This window comes from Callorhinchus milii, unplaced genomic scaffold, assembly GCF_018977255.1.
Source record: "Callorhinchus milii isolate IMCB2004 unplaced genomic scaffold, IMCB_Cmil_1.0 Scaffold5, whole genome shotgun sequence".
Taxonomy (NCBI): Eukaryota; Metazoa; Chordata; class Chondrichthyes; order Chimaeriformes; family Callorhinchidae; genus Callorhinchus; species Callorhinchus milii.
This window is the reverse complement of record NW_024704746.1, coordinates 60,579,463-60,600,546: the sequence shown is the minus strand read 5'-3', so window position 1 is coordinate 60,600,546 and position 21,084 is coordinate 60,579,463. Positions and strand designations below refer to the sequence as shown.

Sequence of the window (21,084 nt, the reverse complement as noted above, 5' to 3'; positions counted from 1 at the left end):
CAGTCCAGAACCTTGGGGTTTTGTTTGACCCTCAACTATCCTTTCTACCCCACATCTCGCCATGACCCGCTCTGCCTTCCCCCACCTCCGCAACGTTGCCCGGCTCCGCCACTGTCTCACACCGCAGGCCGCCGAAACCCTCATACATGCCTTCATTACATCGAGGCTCGACTATGCAAACTCATGCTTGTCGGCCTCGCCAACTTCTCCCTCCACAGGCTGCAGATCATCCAGAACTCTGCAGCCCATGTCCTTTCCCGCACTAGGCTCCGCGACCTTATCACCCCCATCCTTGCCCAACTCCACTGGCTTCCCATCACACAAAGGATACAGTTCAAGATCTTGGTCCTTACCTCAAAGCCCTCCACTGTCTTGCTCCCCCCTATCATTGTGACCCCTACCATCCTGTTCGCTCCCTCTGCTCAGCGGGCTCCAGCCTGCTTCACATCCCGTGCCTCGCTCGCCTCACTATTGGTGGGCAGGCCTTCCGCCACTCTCAAGACCCTCCTCTTCAACCATGCTTTCGATCTCCCTGCTTTCCCACCTGCAATCCATTCCTCCCCAACACGACCCCCATGGATCCAATCTCTGTCTGTCCAATGCCTTGGGACATCCTCCTGACATGAAAGGCGCTTTATAAATGCAATTTTGTTGTTTTTTGAAGAAATGTTTCTGATTTCTGTTTGAACTGGCTCAACTCTTAAGTTCAACCCTTGTCTTTCTTTTGGACCTTTCTCTCAGAGGGAAGATGTCTCTTTTCCAGCTGGTTAATTTCCTTCATTATTTTTCATACATCAATCTGGTTCCTCTTTAATCCCCTCAATGCTAGGGAATATAACCCAAATTTACCCGGTTTATCAGAGCGAAACCTTTTTCAACCCAGTGTTAATCCAACGAATTGCTACTGGATGCCCTGTAAGTATCATGCATCCTTCCTAAGATTTAGCTCCAGAACAAATATTTTCAGTGGAGACGGATATAAAACCCACATGCAAATTATTCCCCTCATCCAGTTCTGTTCCCCTTTTACTGGCAAAGGCAACTTTTTACCAACTTCCTCATCCGTTTACAAATATGCTGCTTACTTTGCCAGTCAAGGCGGCTGTCACCATTGAGCCATTGGGCATATATTTATGCCAACATCACACTGAACACTGTGATCTAGGAGAGAAATGATGCAAGGAGCTGAAGGTAAAATGTGATAATTTGATTTGATGTACAGCAGATTTCAAACATCTGCATCTCTGATGCAAGAATGCTTTATAATGGGATATTTGCAGATTTGAGTCCTTATTGAAAAGCCATTATATGCTTTTATTGCTTAAATAATAACTAATTATGCAATGGGTTGAACGAAAAATGCTATATAAGGTACCTAACAGATCATCTCGTCCGTTCAGTCTTTCTGTAATCCACCTCAGCCAAATAACAGTCAGCAAAAATTTGTGAACAAATATTTTGAATAAAAGATCAGAATTCGAAATGAACATCTCAAACAAATTCCCTTCGAGAGAACTTCTGAAGAAAATAAGAATCCTTGAAAACATGGAATGAGAAATCCATCGAGCTGCCAGCTAATTTGCTTTTTGCCTACAAAATACATTGGATCCAGTGTGTATCTGAAATATTGTCTGTTACAATAAAAGAGACCTTAATACTTAGTACTTAAATTCACTTTACAGCAAATCCTGTGAAGCGTTTTGAGACCTCCTCCCAATGTGAAAGGCGCTAAATTAAAATTAAGGATTATTATTATATTCCTCTAAAATCTTCCTTGCCTCTAGTTCCCAATCCCATCTGTGTCCCAAAGCCAGAGAAGATTTATTTTCTTTCAGTTTGCACTTAACGCTTTATCCTGAAAAACTATCTCCCAAATGCTACCCCATGTGAAGGGTGCTATATAAATGCAAGCTGTTGTCTCAAGCACACGGACTCAATATTTACAAATTCAGTAACATTTTAGTACATCAATTTCTTGTAACTATGGTCCCGAATGAATGAATGACAAAATAAAATGTTGGGAGCTAAGAGAGCTGGAACTAATATTAAAGGCATTTTTTCACTCCACTCCCATTTCCTGTGCTTCTGCCCTCATTCATTCCTTGTCTCCATTGCTACAGAGTCCCTTGTGTCTTCACTTTCCATCTCACTGGCCTCAGCATACACAAGGCTATCCTTTGCAATTGGTTTACCATGTGGCTGATGCTTTCCCTCTTTTAACACTTCACTGTGATTGGATCATTGCTCCACCATTAATACGACTGATTCAGTGAAACCTTTAGCTGGATCAGTTATAAATGTCAATATGTTTCTATGGAGAAGCCTTTTACAACCCTTCTGAGGAAAATTACACCATAGTTTTGAACTGTTATTGAAAACAGCTCCTATGCCAGCCCTTCAATTCACATCCCTGGCTAGCACTGAACTAAATTAAAGAGAATGTACACTGGAACATTGAGAAGGTGAGAATGCACATTGTTAAGGAACTAGCTCTGCCAGTTATAAAACTGTCCTTCGCAGACCATCAATTCACTACATTAAGTACTCCAACAAATGAAGCTTCTGAATCTATCAAAAATGAGGGAGGTGAGGAAGGGAGCAAATTACACACTAATCATTCTCAAACAGAACAAATCCACAAAGCATATGCTGGAATTACTGCACCTAACCAGCCATCACAGAACAATAAAATGTCAAATCAAGTATAATTGTGTGGGAGTTTCTTAGGGGAATTGAGACAAATAATCCACGAAGAAGGTTCCTTTTTCTTTAGCGTGGAAACACAAATCCTCAGAGGTTTCTGAAAGGGAGCACAAGTGCCAATTTAGCAGTAATTAGTTACCCAGAAGTTAGTTGATTAGGGGATCTCTTTTCCAGGGTTAATAATCCCGTCAAAAAAAATTATAATAATTATAATTTGGTCACTCAACCCACAACTGTTTGTAGGACAAAGCTGTGTGCAATTGGCTGCTGCGTTTCATCCACAAAATAAACAGTCAATTCACTTTACAGTATATTCCGTGAAGCGCTTTGAGAGGTCTCGAAGATGTGATGAGATACTATATCAAATGCAAGGATTATTATTATTATTACAACAGAAAGCTACACTTAGCAGAATTTGTGACCTAATTCTACTCTTAACACATGCATTGATCAAACGTAGGAGGTTGTGGGGAACCATAAACAGTTATACAAAGGGGGAAGGGTAAGAGAGAGAATTACAGAAACAAGGTGCATTGCAGAATAATTCCAAATGCGAGTGACACAATGGGGTCAACCCAGCAGTCTGTTCAATATTAAATGCATTGAATGAACCACTAGTCTGCGGTTATTGTACCCCCACCCCACACACACACACTGTTTTCAGTGGCAAAGTTCATGAAGCACAGCTTATTGCATTGAAAATCCATTGCACTTGTTTATAAACTACAAGTCTGGGCTCTTGCTGACCACCAGTCACATCTATGAGCAATAAGTCCTTGTCATTGTCCCCTTTGGGCCCCAGCATTCACACACTCTTCAATGACTGAAAACGAAAAAACAAATTCCAGTTCTTTCAATGTCGTTCTCAAACCAACCCGTTAGAGGTGTGCAATAGCTGCTCTGTTGATTCAAAGTAAATGTTGTTCAGGGTCACTGGGAAGGTGAAGGTGAAAGATAGGAATAACAAGGTGGGGTGGAGGGAAATGGAAATTTCAAACTGGAAATTTCCTTAACCAATAAAGCCAAACAAGAGGCAGGAATAAATTGATAATTCTGGTGAGGTATTCATCTATTCTACTTAGATCAGCTGCCAGATGAACTACAATTGGGTCAACTGGCTCAGTTGGTAGCATTCTCTCCTCTGTGCCTAAAGGTTATGGATTCAAGCTTCACATCAGGACTTTGAGTTTACAATCTGAGATGTCATTGCAATGCACCGTTGGGAGCGCGCTGCAGTGTCAAAGGTAACTTCCTTCAGATGAAATGTGAAACCAAAGTCCAGTCTGCTTGGTTAGGTGGACGTTAAAGATCCCATGGCACTATTGGAAAAGAGAAGGAAGGAAGTTTCTCCTGGACAACAATGCCAGCCAACAATCCCAGATAAAATTGGTCATTCACTTCATGGCTGCCTGTGGGACATCACTGTGTTCAAATTTCCTGCCACGCTTGTCTACAGATGTACATACAGCACTCTAGAGAGAAACTCTGAAGGGCTTTGAGGTATTTCAAAGTAATAAGTTGCTGTACCAAATGCACAAATTGTTGTCATTATTAATTATTATGTTATTAGTTTAAAATCGCTCTATAGAAGTCATTTCTATATATGAATGGATGTCACTTTTCTTAGTGTGTTTGAGCTTGATGAAATAATAACGGTAATAATAATAATATAACAAGTGTCTTTTCTGGTCCTGCAAATTCCTACGTTCCTAAGATCATTGCTTACCGTCATGTGTAAGTGACGGGATCATATCTGAAAAAGCAGCCAGCCTGCCAACAAAAGCAAATAGTTGGATCGATCATGTTCCAGTACCTTCATAGTTTGAATCATTATTTAGTGTGTATTTCATCTTGGGCAAATTTATCGTGAGGTAATGGACACCATCCATTTAAACAGTTAACTTGCCTTTTGATATTCAACACAACCTTCAGATGTGGATCACCCATGACAGATCTCTCCAGCCAGTTCTGTGGATGGCTGATAATGTGAACAGACTTTTAGCTACAATTTGTCTTTTTATTTTAAAAACAATTGGGAGATATTTTCTCTTCTTTCAGAAAAATTGAATCTACAAGTCTGCGAAAACTTTCAGTCGACGTTGTAAACAAAAACCTAAATTGTTGTAAAAACCCTAAACAGTGCCCCGATGGCAACAAACGTCAACGTTAAGATCCTGTCACCAGCTCAAATAATGAAGTCTGTTTCGGAAATGACCCAATGTGACCTTTCTAAGGCCCAATAAAATAAAATCTATAGGTTGATAGATACAGCTGATTAAAAAAAACAAGGTCATGATTCAATCAACTGCAATTTATTACAGACGCTGAGCCTTTGACCGCAGATAAAACTCAATTGGTATTCGGTGCCAGCCAGCTCCATGAAAGCTTTAATGAATATAATAAGGGAGGACAGGTTTATATGGAAGAGAGACCTTTTCTTCCCGGGCCTACTGCTGCATTTTAATAGTAAACATAAATCAGACTTTTGGTGTGTGGCTTTTTTTTAAAGTCAGCACCTTCTGTGGATATTTCCCCTCACCTACATTATTAATAGCGATAAATAATTGGGGTTTCTCTCTCTCTCTGGGGCTGAATTTGCTCTGAGAAGACGTGCCTGGAAGGACAATAATGCAAGCCACACTTGGAGGTACAGTCATGTCCTCAACACTGTGAGTCAAAACTCTAAAGGTAGTGTAGGGCAGTCCTGGATCACTGTTGCACGGTTACCAATACATCATTTTTATACGTGCTGAAAGGTAATGTAAAAACAGACTAAACGTTAAATTGGAAAAATAGAGGAGGAGGAATTGCTCTCTGCTCACTCCTCCCTGGCAATGCTATTCAGGTCAAATGTGTAGGTTGCACTAACCATGCAAATTACATCCCATTGGAGGTAATGGAAGTGTTGTAGTACTGGGGGAGGTTGTGTAAGCTCCCACTCCAATAGTGGCCAATCACAGTATCTTGCAGCAGACGATGGAGCAAATGAACCTAGCAATGCAAAGATTATTATTAATATTATTATAGTGGTAACACACCAGGAAAGAGAATAATAATCATCCTTGCATTTAATGTAGCACCTTATTACGTTGTCGAGATGGATGTCTCAAAGCTCTTCACAGGATATACTCTAAAGTAGTTTGACTATTTTGTGGGAGAAACACAGCAGCCCATTGCACACAGCAATGTCCCTCACACAGCCATGGAGTGAGCAACCAATTTTATTTTGGGGGATAGTTGGCCAGGACACCAGGGGAAACTCCCTTCTCTTTTCAAATAATGTCGTGGGATTTTTAGAGTCCACCTGAAGAGGTAGTGGGACCTTGGTTCTATGTCTCATCTGATGTACTGGGGTGTCATCTTACACTATGTGATTCCAAGTACCGATGTGGGGCTTGAACCTACAATCTTCTGACTCAGAGATGTGTGTGCTATCACTGAGCCAGGATGAGATCTGAGGCAGAAAATCATTGGGACTGAAAAACAATTGCAGATTGTTTTTTTCCAAGCCGGTTTCATTCCCTAAGTACCATTCCATCCAACCTGCCTTTCCTGTCAAAGATGATGGAATGAGTCATTGCTTCCCAGCTTTGCTCTTCCCTTTCCCAGCACTACCTACACAAACCCCTTTAATCTAGTTTTCGCCCTGCCCGAGACTGTCCTGATGAAAGTTCCAACGACATTCTCACCATCTGTGACCAAGGCCCTCTCATTCTTCCTCCTCAATCTTCTTTATCTCTCTGCCACCTTCGACACTGTCGATCACACAAACCCTCTCTGTCACCTCTTGTCTCAGGTATACCTTCATAGTTTTGTCCTCTCCTGATTTCACTCTTACCTATCCCAACGTGTACATTTTACGTCTTCGAATGGCTTCTCCTCCCATCCCCCGTCACTTGCTGTGTTCATAAGAACATAAGAAATGCTAGAGGATAAAAGACCAAGGTCCATCTAGTTTACCTTCCCGGCGGTCACATACACATATGTCCCAACCTATCTATGTATTATATCCCATAAAAACTTCCTCCAGCAGATCGAGTTCAATTTCCTTGTCCTAACCTTTAAATCCCTCCATGGTCTTGCCCCACTCTACCTCTGCGACCTCCTAAAAGCCCAGCCACCCGTCTGTTACCCCTGCTCAGCGGGCACCGACCTGCTTCACAAACCCACTTTACCTGCCCCCACAGCTGGAACTCCATCCTGGAGTCCCTTTGACTCACCCCTTCCCTCCTGCAAGGTCCACCTCAAGACCTTCCTCTTCAACCATGCTTTCATCCATCTTTCCACCCCTCACTCCCCCCCTCACTTCCACCCAACTGCTCAGCCCCCAGCTTGGCTACAAATATTGGAGTGTCCAATGCCTTGGGGTGTCCTCCTGATGTGAAAGACACTATATAAATGTAAATTTATATTATATTGGATCATGAATGAAATATGCAACATTTGATGTGATAATCAGAATATGTTGGAAATTCTGGTCCTGTTCACCTTTGGTAATCTCCCCTTGCCCCCTTCCCTAATTCTTCAAATGTAGATCATTGTGGCAAAGCATTACATGTTCTAGCAATTTTCTGTGTGACAAGAAATCTGCTAAGCTTCCCCTTGTTTCGTGTTATAATCCTAAATTTATGGCTTATTGCCAATGCCCCTTTCAAAAACAATTCATAATTATGAAAAGCTATATTACAACAGCCCCTACCCATTCCTGCATGAAAGCATCCCTAATTTAAAATATTCCCAGATAACTGTAACCCTTCTATATCTCTGGTGTCAACCTCGTGAATCTCTGCTGTGAACTCTCCATTGGTTGTGACGTCTTTTCTACAGTGGGAAGCCCAAAATTGGTTGCAGAAATCCAATTTTGTCTGAACCACAGTCTCCTACAATTTTGACATTGCCTGCTTTGCTGCCTGTTTTAGTCACTGCAACCCTAGGTGATTCAATTCTGGAGACAAAAATTACATGGAATAATTACAGTGACACCTCACTTTGATGAATCATGCATTTGCCACCGACAGGATGAAACTGAATGAAAACCACCTCTTTAAGGGAGCAAGTGTAATAGCTAAAGTTATAGCTAAAGCTATTAGGCAAGATCAATTGAGAGTGCACCAAGACCTATACATGCATCATTTGATCCTGAAAAATAGGATTTCTTTTTCACCTCTAATACTTCGACTTTTCTCTACGATTTTCTTTTTTAAAATAACTGCAGCCAAGTAACAAATTAGACAAATGATTTCTATGGACACTTGTGTTCTTGGAGCAATCTTCATTCCAGCTTCCTGAGCAACTATTAGTGGAGGCTATCTCATGCTAAAGCAACATGTTCCTAAAGACTTGTAAGTATAGCCACTCACATGAGCCAGTTTCCAAATGGAGGCCCAAGACATGAAAGGATACACTTGGCAGAAAGGAATCAAATTCATAATAATGACTAGGTTACACTGCGTTCTAACCTATGGTGTTTTAAACCTCAACCACGGCAATTTTAATTAATTTCAGGCAACAGGAAGGGAGTAGGGGGGTGGGGGAGAGCGAGTGGGCAGGGAAGCAAATGTTGTCAAAGATTGTGGTAAATAAAAAATCCTGAGATTCCTCAGCTTTCCTTTCTAATAATACAAAGAACAAAACTAGAAAAGATTCAGAACTTTCGAAGATCCAGATGTCTTAGCACTACAGCTCTTCAGATGTCATACAGAAAGGCGATTACTGTCTCCAGATCGTTTTAATATTTCAGGCAGTTAAGTGCCCATTTAAAGGGTCTTGTTGATACTAAAAAGGGTTCTGTGGAAGGTGAATTCAGCACATTCTGCAAAGTTGGCAAATTAAGCAAGTCATGAGGATTAAAGACTAAAGGGCAAGAGGCCGGCCAGGGGGCTCTGGCCTTAAGTGAAAAATATGTTGTCATGAAGTTAGTCACGAATGCTCGTGATTGGCATTGTTTAAGATAGATAAGCAAATGTCTGGTATCAGTACCGCATCCTGGAATCATGTCTGGAATCGGTTCTGGGTTCAGATAACGTTTAACAGCATCGGCATTTTCGCATTCTCTAAATGTCGTTTTTCTCTATATGAAGGACAGAGTGATTGTCTCCTAAAAACAGACACCCTGTCACGAGGCAGACTATGTCGAAATGTAACCAGTTTAGAGGGTCCCCTCGTGATTATTGATTGACGCATAGCTCAATAAGATTTTGTATAAAGGTGAGGTGCTTGCTCGCATTTGGTGTGCGGAGTAGGGAGCAGCACTAGAAGAAAGTCGTTGCTACTGACCTGCACCCCATATATATATATATGTGAAATAAAGCTTGCTAAGTAAATGCCGCACTGACTCCGTGTTGAACTTCAGGTCATCAAGAGCAATCGCACATCGCAACTGGGTTCGACAGTTCAATAAACCTCAATTATTCCACATTGTGAAATAATAATATAAACATGTGAAGGAAAGGCATGACTTTCCCAAAGATATTCGGTGGGGGCAAACATTTTCTTTGCTCTTTGCAAAAGTAATAGTATTCCCTCGAGGCCCCAGATCCCAGATACTGGTTCCAAGAGGAACTTTGAATCTATTGATTCTCAGCATTTTCATTCACTCGACATAAAAGAGAATTAAACTTACAGGATTGTAGTCCGCTCAGAAATGCTGGGGTGATAATTATTCCACTGAATCAGTGATGAAACATTACTTTTTTTCCCATCTATTCACAAGGTTGTAAACACCCCCCCACACACGCACACACACACAGACACATGCACACACACACAAACCCAAAGCCACATCAGCACAATAATTGGGCCCAAAGATTTTTCCATTGTTGTTTCAGTACTCTTTATCAACAACAAAAAATTACACTTGTATAGTGCTCTTCACGTTGGAAAGACGTCCCAGGGAGCTGGACAGTCAGAGTTTTTTGGACCCGAGCTGGGAGTTGAGGTCAGGAGGGGTGGAGGGCAGGGGGTTGGGGGTGGTTGAAGGCATGGTTGAAGAGGAACGTCTTTAGACGGGACTTGAAGGAGGCAAGAAAGGGGGTGAGGCGGAGGGATTGCAGGTTAGACTTGCAGAGTGTGGGGGCAGAGATGCTGAATACCCGACCGCTAATGGTTAGGCGGGATGTGCGGGGAACTTGAAGCAAGCCGGTGTCAACAATCTAATATATAACAATCTACATTTATATAAGCAACGTTCCTGCCAGGAATGCATCTCAAAGCTCTTCACACAACAGAACGAACTGGGAGGGAGCAGAGGATGGAATGGGAAAGGTGTCCCAAAGCAGGGTTGAAGAGAAAGGTTTTAAGATGTGTTTTGCAGTTTGAGACGGAAGGCAGAAGGACTCCAGGATGTAGATCAAGAGAGCAGGGGCAGAGTGGCTAAAGGCTTAACCACCGATGGTGGAGTGGATCAAGGGGAGAAAAGTGGACATGGAAAACCTTCCACTCCAAAACAAAATATCAGCCTATGTTCAATAAAAATGTCAGTCGATTGGATTAAGATATACAAAACTGACAAGCAAATTGTCTTTGAAGAGCTCCTGACAGTTCAATACTTAACTACACTTGAATCGATCAAGTTGTAACAACAAAGGCTTATTTTACACAGAAAAGTAGGTCGCCGCTGTATTGATAAATGTCAGACTGTTGGTCAATGCACATCGGCTGAGGATATGTTTGAAAACAGCACGAAGGCAAAGGGATTGATTTTCAATCACCCTGCGTTATACATATCAAACGCAGATCCAGTCAGCAAAAGCTTTGAAGCGAGTGGCTGCATCACACCTAAAGGGTCACCAGTGCATAGCGGAGCAGAAAGAGCTGAGAGCCTTACCCCAAATTCTTCTTTCCAAGCATGAGCTTGCTGAAACTCCTCTGCAGCTGATGCGAGTCTCTGCAAGAGAACAGACAAGATGTGATCATTAACTCAGCTGTCACCCAACATACATTCAGCTTTCTCACAGAAGCAGGCCCAGCCATGTCTCCCAAAAACACTGAGGTTCAGAATATTCTCAAATAGGTTGTAAAATCCGTCTGGGAGGGGGCCATAAGTGGAAGGCTAAGGACTCTTGCCAAATGCAGGATGCCAACCACGGTGGAATGCTGTATTGTATTGGTGAGAGCCCTCGCCTCGCAAGCGAAAGGACCTGGGTTCGATTCCTGGCCAGGGCGAAACATTACGTGAGTTTCCTTATTCCACACTCCTCTGCTTACCTAGCGGTAAGTAGGAATCCAGTTGTTAATTGATTGGCGGATCACTTTCCGGGGGTAATAAACCCTTCAAAAAATAATAATAATTTGGTCACTCAATCCGTGACTATGAGACACTGCTGTGCACAATTGGCTGTCACATTTCACCCACAAAATATACAGTCAATTCACTTAACAGTATATTCTGTGAAGCACTTTGAGACGTCTCGAAGATGTGATAAGGCGCTATATCAAATGCAAGAATTATTATTATTATTAAAATGGAAGGAAATGTTGAAAGAATGAAATAAGTCCATGAGTTACAATATGAATGTGTTTCTTTCAATATTTTATTGAGCAATTTCTTTATATCACATAGACTTACTTAGAAAGCATGGAAACAGGTCATTCAGCCCAATTAGTCCACGCCAGTGTTTATTCTTCACATGATACTCCACTCACTCCTTACTCCCCCACCCTCCCATACCCTTCCCTCTCCTGTGAAATGCATCTATCCATCCTCTTGAATGCATCTATACTATCTGCTTGACCCACAGCTTCAGACAGTGAGTTCCACATTTTCACTACCATCTACGTGAAGAGGTTCCTCCTAAATTCTCAATATATACTTGTGTCCCCTGGTTATGGACTTCCTAACAGAGACATCTGACAGAATTCCTCCCTCCCCTCCACCCACACCATGACTTGAAGGGATAGTTGATGCTGTTGTACAGATCCATGACCATTCTGCTATCTTGCTCCAGCATCCATTCATCATTTGTGATCCTTGTCAGTGACCATCAGCATATGACAGACCAGCCTGCTGATGACAGACAAACCAGCCTGGCTCGTCGGCTGGATTTGGTTTCTTCCTACTCAGCTCCCATTAACCTTGCATTCATTATATCCAGGCTCGACTATGCAAATTCCCTGCTTGTTGGCCTTCCCCGACTCCTCCCTCCACAGGCTGCAGATAATCTAGAACTCTGCAGCCTATGTCCTCTCCCACACGAGGCTCCACAACCCTATCAGCCCCATCCTCACCCGGCTCCACTGGCTTCCCATTACTCAGAGGACAGTTCAAGATCCTAGTCCTCAGCTTCAAAGCCATCCAAGGCCTTGCTCTTCCCTACTTCCGTGACCTCCTAACCCCCTACCAACCTATCCGCTCGCTCCCTCCGCTGAAGACACCAGAGTGCTTTACATCCCCTGCCTTACCCACCCCACTGTTCCTTGGTGGGACTTCAGCCTCTTTGTCCCCACCCTCTGGAACTCCATCCCACAGTCCCTCCACCTCACCCCCTTCCCTTGCGTGCTTCAAGACCCATCTCAAGACCCTCCTCTTCAACTGTGCCTTCAGTCACCCTCCTAACCCTCCCATCCACCTTCTACCCCTCCTGACCCCAATCGCCAGCTCAGGTGCAGATCCCTGACTGTTCAGGGCTTTGGGACATCCTCCTGATGTGAAAGGCGCTATGCAAATATAATTTGTTATGTTGTTGCAAGCCAAAGCCCTAATGGAATGGTCCTAATTGGATCACACCAAAAAATGAAGTCTCTCTCTCCCTCCAACTTGCCCAACTTGTAAATCTAACCAGAAGACCTATTTCTTTACCCTACCTACTGTGCTTTCACGAAATGCTAACCAGTGGTTAAAAGCCATGACGTTACTGCAATATGATATGTTTTAGTTTTACTGAAAGACCCAATGAATTACAAAAACTTTTTCTATTAATTTTAAATAACTGCTACGAACACCTAATTACCAGAAGCAAATATGTATACCATTCTGGCTCAAACTGAATAATTTATTTTTAGATATTTGCATCGGGTAGAGATATAGCATGTAACAACAGTGATACTGTAGAGTCTATTCTTCTTGGGGAAAGGGGGAGGGAGGAAATCAAAGGTACCTTGGAGCTGGACTGGCTACAAGGTGAATGGATTGTCAAAATCAAGTCAACCCTCTGTGCTGATCTCATTAAACTGGTTCCTGAGCCAGGGCACTGCTTATGATAGACCAGCCTAGCTCATCGGCAGAATTTGGAGAGGCAGACTGGTATCTAAGTGTAAATTGTCATTGTTGTTAATATCTCCTTCTTGCCTCCACCCTCCTCTAGTCAGTGCTAGAGAAATATTCTCAATTTGCGTGAGATTAGCTGACCTTAGAACACTGGCTTGGTAATGGAAAATTAGCAACATTTACCTCTCCCAAAGCCTCAAATCCCTCATGAACACAGGTGCAGAATTGACAAGCCTCAAGTGAGATGCCAAATTAAAGAATTTCTCATCAGAATAGCAGCTTAAAATTAACCCCCCTCTATGCAGGCATCAAAGGAGTATTCTATGTGAGGGGTGCTATATAATTATACTTGTTGCTGCTGTTGTATGAATCTTGTGAATTGTGGCAATACATATAGGGTACTGTGGACGCATCCTTATTGCTCTTCTCTGAGCTCTTTTTCAATAGATAGGAAAGGATATTCTGCAAGGATGAGCTAAAATGTGCCAGAGGGCCTTCTTTTTCCAAACCTCTCTTGTGCTGTGCATGTGTGTGTGTGTACTTGTACAGAGCTGCACATGACAGTGATGTAACACAATGTTTGTCCATTGCTTGAAGCAAAAGCAGCGTCATTGTGATGGGGAGATAATTATAAATCACCATGGTACTCCTGACTGATCAAGAATGCACTACCTCACTTCGAGCGACAGTCTCAATGAACAGACATGTCTGGAGAGCATGTTCCCAACCAGAGAGCTTTCTCTTTGCATCGAAATGATTCATCAATCTTAATGTGGAAGAATAGGAATCAAAAGCTAAAAAGTTTTGGTGACAGTTATACATTTTAGTCATTTATTGCTAATTTTATTAAGATACTCTAATGGGATGAGGTGGGGGTGGGGGTGGAGGACAGAAAGTCATATCTGATATTATCATTGCGAGGGGTTTCAATTCCAAGTTCTGAGATCAAATGATAACTGAAGGATATGTTAAGGGGACCGTTACCAGTGGTGTTTCTGTACATGAAGTAGAGAAGATAACTCCCCAATCCTTTGCCACAAGAACTGCAGCCCTCATAGCGGGGTAACTATGTTCTGTTGCTTAGCAACCTCCTGACCACAACTCAAAATAGGTTTATATCTTTAAATAAACTTCTGATTCTAAGCAGTGAAAATGAGGGAGGAGGATGAGGGATTATTTTTATTAATACTATTATCAACTCACCCCAGTGACTGAAAAACTGCGAGGCTTGTGTGCCACTAAAGCTATAAAGGAACATTTTAAGATATTTACTGCTCAGTTTTCAAATTGATTTGTGTCGCTAATAGACGGAACCCCTTGGAGAACTGTAAACATAAAGCATAATAAACACTAAACCTTGCATTTGATAATGCACCTTATTACGTTTTCGAGACATCTCAAAGCGCTTCAATTTTATTTGGGGGGGATTGTTGGCCAAGGCGCTGGGAGAAACTCCCTTCTCTTTTCGAATAGTGCAATGGAATCTTTAACCGTTGGACCTCAGTTTAACATCTCATCCAAAGGACGGCACCTCTGACAATACGACACACCCAGCACTGCACTTAGACTTTGTGATTCCAAGTCCTAACTTTAGGGCTTGAACCCACAACCTTCTGTCTCAAAGGCAAGAGAATAATAATAAGTGCTACTACTGAGCCAGGCTGACACTGAGCGCAGAAGGTCCTTGCTGCTCTTCGAGCATGAGCGGTGACTAGGACCGTGGCACCTGCACATCCAAGGCAGCCACATCTGCTCAGAATAAACATAACTTCGAGCAGTCACAGTGGTGCAATGCTCATCAGGTTACGTTTGCGTGAATAGCCTGCTATTTGTGACAGCCATAAAACAACTGCTGCTGTGGAGATAATTCTACGATGCCATCTTCATAGTTCACCTACAAAATTCACTTCACACTAAATTCTGTGACCCACTTTGATGTCCTCCACATATCAAAGGTGCTATTCCAAACACAAGGATTATTATTATTATTATTGCTATTATTGCAGCAAGGTACTTTTCAAGAGAGTGGGTAGCCCCAACTCTTTAGAATTCCAGCCCAGAGTCCCACTGAACAGCTTCCTATCTCACCTCATTCAAGCTTTATCTCATGACAGCGACTTGCAGTTTATAGCGCCCTTCATGTGCAATAACACCTCAAAGCACTTCACTGTGGCGGGGGTCAGACACCAAGCAAGAGGGATGGGGAAGGGAGAGTTGGCCATAGGCAGGGTCCAAGAGGAAGGTTTTAAGCTGGGATTTAAAGGTAGATAGAGAGGGCCTGAGGCAGAGAGGCAGAGTTCCTGAGGTTAGGGACGTAGCGCAATTGAAGGCTCGGCCACTGGTGGCCTGACTCATCAGTGACCCAAAGAGAATCGTACCTCAGAACTTTAATACTGGGTACACCTTATAAATCCAAAGAAGGTACAGAGACATGCAATACATGCTTTATTCCTTCACGGTTAGAGGATTCCTGTCTGGACAAGCAGCAAGAAGCTTGTCAGTGTTTGTTTATTTCCCGCAGTATGCTCAACGCGTACTTTGGACTTTCTATTGCCTTGACTTCTGTGGTGTCAAGCAGGATAGAGGGGCTCTGCTTCACTGTTTCACTGTTTTGACTAATCCCCGTGCTTTGGGACATCCTCCTGATGTTAAAGACGCACTGATAGCACTGAGAGCTTCACCATCCAAGGTTGCACACTCCACCTCACTGAGCCAATCCAGAACCTTGGCATCTCATTTGACCCTCAATTATCTTTTCTACACCACATCCATGCCATCACCCACTCTGCCTTCACCCACCTCCGCAACATCGCCCGGCTCCGCCACTGTCTCACACCGCAAACTGTCTGTCATACACGCTTTGATAACATCAAGGCTCAACTATGCAAACTCCCTGCTTGTCGGCCTCCCTAACTCCACCCTCCACAGGCTGCAGATCATCCAGAATTCTGAATCCCGTGTCCTCTCCCTCAGCAGGCTCTGTGACCCTATCACTTCCATCTTCGCCAGACTCCACTGGCTTCCCATCACACAGAGGATACAGTTTATGATCCTGGTCCTAACCTTCACCCCCTCCAAGGCATTGCTCCCCCTAACCTCTGTGACCTCCTAACCCCCCACCAACCTGCCCGCTCTCTCCACTCAGCGGGCTCCGGCCTGCTTCACGAACCCCGCCTCGCCCACCCCACTATTGGTGGGGGGGGCTTTCAACCTCTCTGCCCCCACCCTTTGGAACTCCATCCCGCAGTCCCTCTGCCTCGCCCATTCCCTGGCCTCCTTCAAGACCCATCTCAAGACACTTCTCTTCGACCACATCTTCAGCCACCCTGCTTTCCCTTCACCCGCTCTGATTCCACTCCCCACTGCTTGGGTCGAAATCCTTGACTGTCCAGCACCTTGGGACGTCCTTCCGATGCGAAAGGTGCTATACAAATGTAATTTTGTATTTGTATCCTGTGAAGCGCTTTGAGAGGTCTCAACAATGCGATAAGGCACTATATCAAATACAAGGATTATTATTATAAGATGAGAAGCTACAGGAAATCCTAAATGTGTAATAATGGGGAGATTTCCCTGTGAAGCTGGTGACAACTTGAAATCAGGGGTAAATGTACAAACAATTTCATAGAGAAGGCTGAACAGTGTTAACAATTATGAAGATTCAACCAAGAGGTTCAGGTGAAGAGAAATCTTTGGACCCATTTCAAAATCTGTTTCCAGGATACTCACTCTGCAGTATCAATCTACTTCTAAAAAGAATCCAGTGTCCTCACCTCCACTGTCCTTCCTGCGAGCACATTCCAGCTATTGTTTAGCTTGTATGTAAATAAATATTTCCCAGCGTCTTTCCTAAAATAGTCCTTTGCAACCCTGATTTTCTCAGTTGCTTTTGGGACTAGGATATTATTTGTGTGGAAGCTTTCTCCAACAGCAAGTGGGTTAGAATCTGCAATGGTTATTTGCATGTGGGATGAACTTGATGGACCAAATGGTTTATTCATGTAAACAAATAATAAATAAATAATCTTTAGCACTTGACATAGCACCTATAACATCTAAAGTGTTTCACAGAGAATTGCTGTCAAATGTTGCAACTGTTATGTATTTGTAGGCAATCTCAGTACCCCAATTTGCTCACAGCAAGGTCGAACAAACAGACATGCAGTAATTGACCTCTAGAGCATGTGTGACCAGGTCACCAAGAGAAACTGTGGAAAATTCTTCAGTTCAGTCTGAATTTGGCAGTCAGGTTTTTTTCACAGGTCTTAAAAATAATTGGTCTTTCAATTTAGAGTGATCTTGAATAATGTTTCACAATTCTTAAACCTGAAGCCAAAATGGTCTTCCAGCCCAGCCTAGGCAGATATTAATCTTTGTAAATTGCCGCTTAAGTCTAGAGGAATATAAAGGGTTCAGTGGTAATGCTAATGGAGAACACAAATTGGCTGCACACATTTTACAACTCTAATGTGTCATTCAATCTATTAATGTCATTAGTTTAATGCTTAAAATGTTATTAAGCAATGTGTTGATTTTGTGAGGTTGTATTAAAAACATAGACCTTTATAAGAGTCTCTGATAAAACAAGTAAAATGTTAAATTGTACCCAGTATAGGTCAGACTACAAGAACATGCTGCCTTTAATTATTCCTTGCTAACTGAATGAGACAGATGAAGCTTTAGGTCCTCTTTGGTTGACTGACTAAAAACTGAGCAGAAATTGCAACAGACTCAAAACTCGAGACCAGGATATTAATTTTTATTAGAGCTTTGTCATGTAGTTCCAGTGGCATTGCAGCACGATGGAAATAGCTCAGTGCATTGCCTCTCATTATTTTTCTTTTTGCTTGGACCTCTTTTAAAAACAAATGCAGGATAAATATGGATGTCACATGACCATGCCCTGCACATCTTCCTTTCCCCCTCAGGTAATAATAATAATTTACTAAATCTTGTATTTACTAAATCGCCATTCATTCACGTTTTGGAGGATGTCTCAAAGTGCTTCATAGGATAAAGGATAGTGACTGTGTATTTTAGGTGAATATGATAGCCAGTTTTCTCGCAGCATTGCCCACAAACAGCCATGAAGTGAATGACCAATCTCATCTGGGGTTATTGTTGGCTCAGACATTGGGAGAAACTCTCTTTTCGAAGAGTGCCAAAAGATCTTTAACCTACATAGGCAGGCAGGTTCAGGCTTAACACTTCAGCTGAACCATGGCACCTTTAGCAACCACAATAATTTGCATTTGTATAGTGCCTTTCACATCCCCAGCGCTATAATGGGTGTCAGTATACAATCTACGAGATCCAAGTTCTGATGTGGGACTTGAACTCACAACTTTCTGACTCAGAGAGGAGAGTGCTAGCAACTGAACCAAGATGACAGACAAGTCATTAATTTAGAGTTTATCCAACTTTGTAAGGGGATTAATTAAAATGATTTGTCTCTGTGGTTAATGATGAATTTCACAAAATATAAGCAATCTGGAGACTGCAGCAAAGTCAATTTATCAACTTCAAAAACAAAGGTGTTTTGCACTCCAAGTTTGTCCTGCAAAAGTGCATCTTCCAATTTTGCATAATCTTATCCATCAAAGGTCACAGTCTATGCATTATGTAAATAACTACGGTGTGCGAGCAAAATATAAGAGGAAGCTGTAGTTCATTTAAATTCATACGCCCCTGTTTTGTCATTTCATCTTTCTTCACAGCTAAAGGTGTTTAATCAGAATGTCATTACACACATCCCAGGATCAGATAAATTAATCAACACTTTGTCATGCAGAGAACACCAGGCTCCTTCAATAATTCAGCAGCACACCCTGTGCTTCTTGTTCAGCACACATCTCCAGCATGCCTTGCCTCCCTTCCCCACTAAGCTTCAGTCCAAGGTTGTGTGGCCGATCACTCCAGCAAATCAAATTTTCTATTGCGTTCCTCTAAGCGGATTTATTTGAATTTTCCATTTACTGCAAAGGGAAATGCTACAGCTCCCCAGCTAAATGCAGCTTCAGTGACTTGTACTACAAATGTGAAAAGGTCATGCAAATAAATCCGAGCTCATTACAGCTAATACATGTCACTTGCTCAAGAAAAGCCAAAAATACATTTCGTAATCTTCTCAGAGCCATCTCAACAGCCTTCCGCAGATGTGATGTGAATAGTTCAATCCAAACCAGAAGTGCCTTACAAAGACATTATACATCCATTCCTTACAGAAGGGTTTCTGCAATACTCGGGTGTTGGTAGTTCTATCAAATTCAACCCATCAACACTGAAGCACAGAACTGGTCATTAACCTAGTGTGAGGTCATGAATGCACAGTTGGTTTAATGCCACAATTTTTATCCCTCTGGCCACTGGAACATCGAGAGAAATCTAGAAAGGTTCATCATACAATAGAAAGATGACATTCAGCCCATCACGTCTGTGCTAGCAACTAATAATTCTTGCATGTTTCACATTGGGAGGATGTATCAAAGCGCTTCGAGGGCTATGGTATAAAGTGTAGTGACTAATTCAAGCAGCCAATTTGCACACAGCAATTGCCCACAAACAGCCATAAAGTGAAAGACCAAATTTTGATCTTTTGAGGTTTGACTTTCATGGGGTTTGAACCCATAACTTTGTGACTCAGAGACAAGAGTGCTATCATGCTGACACACAAATATTGCTATCATCTGCATTGCCAAATCCAAAATGTGGTCTATGTGGAGAGGATCCATGAATCGCTAAGGAGTACAAAACAAGGTTGTGTTGCCTTCAACTGGAAGACTGAAAATTTGACTAATCAACGCTGCTGGAGACAACCAGCTCTTTCGATAGGTTTCCAAGCCTTGAGGTCATACATCCCCTTCATAACTTTCCTGTGCTCCCTTAAGGCAGAGGCATCTGTAGTGGAGCTGTAACCTAAGTGAGCCTACGCTGACAGCATAATCCACCAGGATAGTTTCTCAATTAATTTTATATCACAGACTTCAGGTCTCCCTCTCTTTGTGGGATATACCATTATTCTTCCTGCAATCTAGTTAATTCATCCAGCCCCAAACTGAGTCATTTCACTCGGGGATTAAAATTGAGTTATAATTAAAATCGTTGAAAATTAAGCAACTCTTTTTTGTCCTCAGGCTTAGAAGTGAACCTCCCCGCCACCACCTACCCCCAGCTCAAGATAATGGTTTCTCTCTCAGCCTTTTTCAGAATGGAAACTTGTCCATCTTTGTTTTTAATACTAATAATAATCCTTGCATTTGATCTAGCGTCTTTCATGTCAGGAGGTAGTATCAAAGAGCTCCACAAGATTGCTGTGAAATGTGACTGTAGTGACAAAATGTGTATTTTGTAGGAGAAGGCAGCAGGCAATTTTCACATAATAATAATCCTTGCATTTGATATAGGGCCTTATCATGTCTTCGAAGCATCTCAAAGCGCTTCACAGAATATACTGTAAAGTGAATTGACTGTATATTTTCTGGGCGAAATGCGGCAGCCAATTGCGCACAGCAGTGTCTCACAAATAGTCATGGATTGAGTGTCCTAATTATTATTATTATTATTATTATTATTTATTTCAGCCATGAAGCCAATGACAGATTTTATCAGGGGGATTATTGACAAGAACACCAGGTGGAACTTCCTTCTCTTTTAGAACAGTGTCACAGAATCTTCAACATATATCTGAACATGCAGATGAGACAGCAGTTTAACATCTCACCGTGAAGGACAGCGTTCCTCCTAGTAAAGGAGAGCCAGCCTAGACCATGAGTTCAAAGTCCCAATGTGGGGCTTGAGCTAATGACCTTCAGACTCAGAAGTGAGTGCTACGGACTGAGCCAGGTTGACACAATGGATAGTTATGAAGAGTGAGCACTTTATTTTCTCCTCTGACCTGGTTGCTCAGGCCTATTCTAGTACCTCTATTACAGACCTAACTTAGATCAACTAATTTAGAAATTCAACCTAGGATTTTATCAGTCTGTGCTGCTCAGCTGGTGACTGAATAAACTTGCTGAGCCATCATATCTCTGGAAATGTATTCTTCCCAATCATGTCACCAAGAATGTATTGAAATCTAAAAGTGTTTCAATAAATAAATCAATAAATAATCCTTGAGTTTGATATAACAGCTATAATGACAAATCCATCTCGTGTGTAATTGCTGCTTCATGTGG

The 21,084-nt window shown here is 42.3% G+C and overlaps 1 protein-coding gene across 5 annotated transcripts in view; it reads right to left on the bottom strand.

Annotated features, from left to right (window-relative positions):
- Positions 1-21,084, bottom strand: part of LOC103177010 (voltage-dependent calcium channel subunit alpha-2/delta-1) — a 418,878-nt gene that overhangs the window by 254,286 nt on the left and 143,508 nt on the right. For all 5 annotated transcript variants that reach the window (XM_007890933.2, XM_007890935.2, XM_007890934.2 and 2 more), the window contains exon 4: positions 10,529-10,588. In XM_007890933.2, coding sequence (XP_007889124.1) covers positions 10,529-10,588 — 60 coding nt within the window. The remainder of the gene's footprint in view (positions 1-10,528; positions 10,589-21,084) is intronic.